The 8,239-nt window shown below is 29.7% G+C and overlaps 1 protein-coding gene across 1 annotated transcript in view; it reads right to left on the minus strand.

Moving 5' to 3' along the window:
• Positions 1-8,239, minus strand: part of LOC106462292 (liprin-alpha-1-like) — a gene marked incomplete at its 3' end in the record, with an annotated part of 50,889 nt that overhangs the window by 12,231 nt on the left and 30,419 nt on the right. The window contains exons 15-18 of the mRNA XM_022389496.1: positions 6,095-6,217; positions 3,026-3,234; positions 1,917-2,019; positions 583-664 (exon numbers count right to left, since the gene is read on the minus strand). Coding sequence (XP_022245204.1) covers positions 583-664; positions 1,917-2,019; positions 3,026-3,234; positions 6,095-6,217 — 517 coding nt within the window. The remainder of the gene's footprint in view (positions 1-582; positions 665-1,916; positions 2,020-3,025; positions 3,235-6,094; positions 6,218-8,239) is intronic.

Below are 8,239 nucleotides of genomic sequence, written 5' to 3' on the forward strand. Positions count from 1 at the left end.
AAATTAATAATTTTCCTGTATTGTACTGTTGAAAGTAAGCATTTTGATATATATATATATATATATATATATTTGTTCTACGATTAACTGTTCAGGACATACAGATCATGACAGACAGACAAACATTTAGCTATTGTATATGCACATGTTTCTGTGTGTATATATATATGTAATTTAATGAGTCTACTACAGTGCTGGTTTAATTTAGTTAAAAAAGCCTGTTAGTTTGTCTGTTACTTCAGGTTTGTGAATATTGTAATGGTGTTTTGATGAAGTTATAGATACAATTAGCAAGTGACTGTTTCACATTTTTAATCAAATTAGGCCTATCACTAGTTGATGAAGCTGCATAACGGTAAAATTTGTAGTTCGAGAAATGAAACACTTTCATTATCATTACGTGATATTACAAAAATAGAGTTCACCAAACAACAGAAACTGTTAGGAGTGTTGCATTTTGTTTTAAATTTTTCACATGCAAGTCTTAAACTAGACATTAACACTTTGACCATACCATATGTATGCTAAATAATGTTGTATAACATCTAATAAACTGAATTTTTTCAACTTTGACATACAAACCTCCAACCAGGCTACAACAGTAGGACCATTCCACAGAGCAAATGGTGTTCCAGCTTTCATAGACTCTGCCAGTAATTCGTGCCTGTTTTTAAAATATATATTTATTAAAACCAACAATGTGTAAAACAGGAATGCATTCATGGACATGACAACTTTTTGCTTTCTAATCAGCTTCAAATGACCAGTTTGGGTTAAGAATGCCTCTTAAAATTTGCAACTCCAATCCATACCTCATTTTTGATCTATATTTTTTTTGCTAACAATCCCAAAAATATGTATTCTATAAAAATGCATATGTGACAAAGGAAGAGGAGGAAGATGAAATACTTAAATTCTGATTTAAGATAGGTAATAAGGTTTAAGAACAAGCAATAATGTTAATACTTATAAAATAGATTGTGACATCTAAACCAAACATTTAGTTTTGAATAATTATTCCATTATCTGGGCTGAAAAGCAGTGTTACTGGTTCAAATAGCATAATATTTTTTCTACAATGAAAACATCTACAAAACTGACAAGTCAGCCATCAGATGGTAATCAGAAGAAAATATATCTGACATCCATCGAGTGTCTTATGCTTAAGTCATACTTAAATTTAGATGCTTTATATATGTTTTAAAAAGACAGAAACACTTAAGTGTACAGTTGTCTAGATTTCACTAAAGTGCTTTTTGAATCCATAATTAGAAGACATTTTGTACAAACCATATTTGTACAAACAAACTTCCTAGTTATCCAAGTTATGTAAGCATTATAATATTTGTTTCTGAATTTTGTGCAAAGCTACATGATGGCTATCTGCACCAGCCATCCCTAATTTAGCAGTGATAGACAAGAGGGAAGGCAGCTAGTCACCACCCACCGATCAACTCTTGGGCTACTCTTTTACCAACGAATAGTGGAATTGACCGTCAAATTACTATGCCCCTACAGCTGAAAGGCGAGCATGTTTGGTGGGACGGGTATTTGAACCTGCAACCCTCAGATTGCTGCCCTATCTACCTGGCCGTGCTGGGCCAAAATTTAATGAAAAAAAAAGGGTAAGTTAAACAAAGATTGGGAAACACTTGGCCCTTTCTTTATTTTAATGGGAACAAGCAGCAACTTGATTATGTATCTACTTCACAATCATACTAAGGGAGAAATCACCATAACTACGGCAAAATGTACATTGAAAAAGTTAGGATAAGATTGTAACTTCTACTGCACATATTATTACATCTGATTTAACCATTTACCTAAAATGTTGAATACTGTAAGTAGAATAATATGGTTTTTGGACAACAAATCTTTTAAGTGAGAAAAAAATAAATAAATAGAAAATGACTTACTTCTTTTTTGTGCGCCTGTCAAAGTCAGCTTTTTGTCCCAAACCTCCACTTGTTAAGCTCAGTGAATCACTAGTAATTACTTCGTTTTCCTGTTGTGTGGGTCCTGTTTTATTGGTTATAAATGTCTTATAAATTTTGATGATTAATTATATGAATTGTCTCATTTATTTCTCTTAGGTACATAAAAAATACCTGTACTTCAACTGGTTAGTATATTTATATCCAGAAAAAGAAATATTCACGTTATTTACCTGATGAGCCTTTTATTTCATAGATGTCGTATGTAAATATTTTTAATTAATCAGTAATTTCCTGGTATGCCGTATAAGCTTTATATGGCTAACTATTGTAGGTGTAACTTTCATGGTGGATGCAGTGACATGTTCCCTGCACTTTTCCGAGGATAGACTACTTTTTGAAAAAATATCCTCATGTATAGCTGAGATACAGAAACCCAAGTAATTCCATCTTATATACACATACAGTGTATGAAGAATTCATCAGTGAACACATTAGTTTCATGTAGTAACACATTAGTTTCATGTAGTAACTAATCCCTAAGCAACATTTCAGTCTACACCTGTTTTACCATTGTATTCTGATAACTAAAGATGTCAAGCATCAGAAAAATGATATTTCTGTTTTTGATAAAAATTCAATTACTATTTAGGGTTAAAGTTTTGTGCAGAAAGTTTACTCTTTTTTTTTTTTAACCATTATTTAGACTCTTTTTGTTAAACTTTATATGACAATGATAACAAAAGGAAGTTTAGATCACAGACACGAAGTATCTAATAAAATAGATAAAACTTGAACGGTCCCCGCCAAACATGTTTATTACTACATACTTCGTTTTATGAATAGTGATTAAATACTGCCAGACTTGAAGAACAAAACCTGTTTTGATTTTAATCTAAAAGCAGAAACATATAATTAATTTGATCCTGCCTCAATTGTGTTGTGAATTGATATTTAGCTGAAACAGTCAACTATGTTACATTTAAAATGTTATCTTCCAAATACCAAAATTCTCACCAACAGGGATCTAGTACATTTTATTTTATAGGTATTATGAAATATTAAGCTAATAAAGCAAAACTGGAACTGACCCTGTTGGATAAGTTCTTTACTGTAAACTTCTTTTGTCTTCACCTTCTCCTTCTTGCTAAACAACCTGCCAAGAGATGACTTGAAACCTTTCTTCTTTGGTGGTGTTTTGTGCAGTGAATCTTGAGAAGAATGGGTGGAACTGAAGGGGGAGGTAGAATTCAGTAAACCACCATCCATCAGTGGTATATGAGTGAAACATGTGTCTCTACTGAACATTACACATACAAGAAAAGAAAATTTTAAACAAGTGAAATGCTATCATTTCAGGAAAAATACTCCAAACAGAGTGAGAGAGAGAAAAAACAAACAGAAATGACAAGATACAAAAACAAAAGTTATTTCTTGTATTTAATGAAAATAAGCATGTAGTAAAATAATATTAAAACAAAACTGCTGAAATTTGATATACTTGTACAGAAAAGCAGAAATGTACCTCAGTTATAAAGAATTAAACAAAAAATAAATCAATACATAGACCAAATACTTACAAGCAAAAACATATGAAAAGAGAAACTTTTAAGATTTGGTTTTATATTTTGATAAAAAAACAGCAATAACTATTTATTTATAAACTCATAAGATTATGAGCTCAATGTATCCTAAAATTTAAAATTCTTTGTTGATTTAAAAACATACTTGGGATTAGATAGATGTAACAGCTGATAACAGAAATATATTCTGTCAAATTAGATTTTTACATCTTGAACACAAAATAACTGATTTAAGTTTTTTACTATTTCCAAAAGAATGGAATTATTCTGCTTGAGGGCAGTGAAATTTTCACAGTCATAATGAAAAAAGAAATAAAAAGTCAAGGAACAGCTTTCAATTTCACAACAGTTTTAAAATCCACTCTTTGAAGCAAGTTAAAGGTATGAACTGTTTCTTACTAAAGCTGAATAGTAAAACTTTGATCCATCACATCAAAGTACTGTCATAGTATATATGTATTCCCAACAACAACAAACAGATTTCTTTTAAACATTACTTGATTGTGAGACTATCAATATGTTAAGTATCTCAGTTTCAACCAACTAATTGATTATTATTAAAATCACAACTTGTATCTTACTGTATCTTAGTTATCCAATCTAAAAACATAATTTCTGTGACTGGACATTTTTAAACAATACTTTCTGAAGATATTTTATGGTATTTATTTAATTACTGAAAAAAAAGATGCGACATTCTGCACTAACCTTAAATACCTAATTAAGACAGATTGAAACCAAGTTAAAATTAGACTACTATCTTTTTATGGGTGATCTTTTTTTATATATGTTGAGATAACTTCCAAGGTTTCACACTTTTTTTCTACTGCTCATCCATAATCAATGGTGTTTATTCTTATTATATGGTGGATATGATAGACATCTTTTTAAACCTTTCTGTTTCAGATATCCTGTACACAATATCAATTAGATAGATAAATAATTGGATGATCAAGGAATACTACTGGTACAAAGTTCTCAGCATTTTCAGTTTCTAACAAAAAACAATAAAAAATAAGCTACCCATTTAGTTTTTCAACAAGAAGTTAACTCAAAAGTACTGCTGACAATGTTTATTCAGTGTTAATGAAGTTCTGAGAAATTTAAATTCCCGTTCAGTCTATCATGGTGGTTCTCACTATTTGGACATGTTACAGAGTTAATATTTTCCAGAAGATGGTATAAAGTTTGTTGAGAAACATCCATAAAATGTGAGAAGGTCTGTCATCTTAGCTAAGTTAATGAGCTTTCTTCTATTGATGGAAGGTATTATGTTCCCGGTATCTACGATTTAAGTTTGAAAGAAAGATCTTCATATATACATTTTCCCTTACAAATCTACAAAATACAAGCCATCCAAGTATTTTTTCTTTTCTCATTTTAATATATGTATGAAAAACAAGCTTGCTGAACTCTCTCATTTTCTTAAATATTTAAAGTAGTTAATTCGTTTCAACACATTTGCTGGTTTTTTTAAATAAAACTTTAAAAAAAACATACTTACTAAAAAAAAGCTTAAAATATCATTACTCAAGAAAAAAAAGTTTTAGTTTATGTGACACACAAACTTCCAAGTGACACCAGTGTGGAATTAAATAATACCCCCCAAACTTTATAACTACTAATTTGGTAAAATGATTTTTTCCTGAGAAAACATATACACTGGTAAACAGTAGCAGCAAATATTGATCAAAATTTATTAAGCGGTACACAGAATTATAATTCTGATAATGTTTTTCTTTGTAACAGTATCAGATATATTGTTTTGTTTCACGAATTATGTGTTCATGTTCTGATTGATAGGCCTCAGAGTTATGATTGGCCTAAACATTAGGCTACTAACTCATTCAAGAATTTTAAAATTTTAACCTAATTTTTAAGTAGAAATTACTTAAAAAATTTAGAAAATAAAACCTTATTTTCAATTCTAATTAAAAAAACATTCTTCTAAAAACAGTCAGTCGAATGTTTGAAATATAGCAACTAAATAAGTCAGCAAGAAAATCACAATTCATGAGTTTTTCCTGGGTTATAGTTTAAATAGTCCATACTTACACAGTTGGATTAATCACAGTAGAGAATTGTGATTGTTCAACTTGAATTCATGAAGGAAAACTGAACTTCAATCTGTTGGTTTATTGAATCCAGTGTATGTAGAATAGAATATACATTTCAAACAATTGTAACTTTGAAAACACACTACTAAGGTTTGTTCCTTTAACAAATCTGTGAATATTCTTTTAACTGAAAATTATTACAAGTGAAAACTACATTTCAAACACTTTGTTATTCATTTCCTTTATCTGTTACAATGTGTGGAGAATTTTTTTTAAATGTTTTACTTTGCCAAATTAACAGAAAAGTAAATAAACTACAAACTACAATTAACAAATATCAAGCAAATTATATATAAGGCAAGAGAAACAGCTGAGATTATCCATGAGAATAGTTCCAACTGCTAGGTTTGGAAGTATTTAAAGTCTTAACTACTAAACATATTCTGTATATCAGTACAAATTAAGAAAATCTTAACTTCATCTGACTGACAGTAGAAGAATAAATGTACTATACAATCACCTCATGTAAAAATCCTGTGGAGCTGTTGTCATGTAAGTTGGTATGGATGCTGTAGTCGTAGTAATAGTTGTTGTGATAACAGCAGAAGTTATGGGATGCAAGCTTGTGTTAAAAGTGTTTTCTCTGTCACAAAGCAAAACATAAAAAAGCAAATATTTAGAGAAACTGTAAAATGAATATGAAGGGTTGCTTACACTTTTTTGTGAACAGTTTTGAATTGTCATTCAGAACATCCTAATTTTTTCTCTCTAGTATCTCAAACGGACAGATATAAAACTGAACGATTGTATGACAGTGACAAATTCAATAAATGTGAAGGAAACTCAGAAACGAAATGTTAATTTCAGTTCTTTAGAAATTTACTGGAGACTCTTGCCTACACAGGTTTCCTGTTTTTCATAATGTATTTCAATAACCCTAAAAAAAAGAAGGTTATATAATAGGAAGTATGACAGGTTTGTTTTCTAATGAAAACACTCGGTCTTCTACATTCTCAATAGCTAAATAAAAGTCAAAGATCAAAATCCCACAAGCATTTTGTTGCATAAGTAGTTTAGGAATGTGTTTTAAAAGTTAAGGGAGATACTTAACCTCAATGGTATTCACTATAAGGTTAAAAGCAACAATATATTACACAAAATATTTAAGTCATATAAATAAACCATGCTCAGTTCAAGATAACAATCAATTATAAGAAATCTGAAACCATATAATTTACTTTTACAGCAGATGTTGATTTTAAAGAAGAAATGTGCACAAAGCTTGTGTAACTGATGAGTCATGTGCAATTCTTTGTGGAATCATAAACATTAGACTCTTTCATTTGTAATTTTTTTACAATAGTGAAACTATGGTAACCAAAACATCATATAATTATAGATGAATGAATAATTCCAGAATGAGAATTGGAAATTTCTCTTTCGAAGCTGTAGTTTTTTTTCTTTTTACTTAAATCATTTTAAACTCCTCACAATGTTTCTTTTCAGACCCTTACAAGCATAGACTACTTGTGGAATTAACGGGTGCATAATTCAATCAAAATTGGTCACAAAAAAGTGCAAACATTTTTAAAAGTTATCATAGTTTGAAGCTACTGCATGATTCTGCATATAAACATCTTTTCAGAATCACATCTGTATCAAACTTTTCAAACCAAGGGTAACCAATAATTGCTTAATTAAATAAACATGAGTAAAAACCATTTGATGAAGAGCAAATTATCACAAAAAATACCAAAATTTCGTGATTAATTTATGTTACATTTTAGTTTTTGACCCTTTGAAAAACCATACACAAACGTTTAAAAAATCAATATTAATTAAATAAAAAACTGATAAAAATAAAAAGGAATAGAAGATTGAATGAAGATTCAAAAATGTGTTTTCACAAAAGAAAAAAAAACTGTATCTAAAGTAATTAGCTGTTTCCTATTGTTGTTGGATTTAAAGGATTATGAAGTGTACTCAGTATCAGTAATACCATACCAGAAAATATGAACTGTACTGAACCAATTAATACAATACCAAAAAAATCTTAAGAACTATATATATACCAAATTACACTAATAGTATAACTCAATAAAATCAATGTGATAAGATGTGCTCATCCCACTAGTACTATATCAAACTGTAACAAAATGAACTTATTCCACTGGTACCAAATCAATGTGATAAGATGTATTCATCCCTCTAGTACTAGATCAATGTAATTAGATGTATTCATCCCTCTAGTACTATATCAGACTAATATCAAATGAACTTATTCCACTGGTACCAAATCAATGTGATAAGATGTATTCATCCTTCTAGTATTATATCAAACTAATATGAAATGAACATATTCCACTGGTACCAGATCAATGTAATTAGATGTATTCATCCCTCTAGTACTATATCAGACTAATATCAAATGAACTTATTCCACTGGTACCAAATCAATGTGATAAGATGTACTCATCCCTCTAGTACTATATCAGACAAGTATGAAATGAACATATTTCACTGGTACCAAATCAATGTGATAAGATGTACTCATCCTTCTAGTATTATATCAGACAAGTATGAAATGAACATATTCCACTGGTACCAAATCAATGTGATAAGATGTATTCATCCCTCTAGTACTATATCAGACTAATATGAAATG

Source organism: Limulus polyphemus, unplaced genomic scaffold, assembly GCF_000517525.1.
Source record: "Limulus polyphemus unplaced genomic scaffold, Limulus_polyphemus-2.1.2 Scaffold1135, whole genome shotgun sequence".
Lineage (NCBI taxonomy): Eukaryota > Metazoa > Arthropoda > Merostomata > Xiphosura > Limulidae > Limulus > Limulus polyphemus.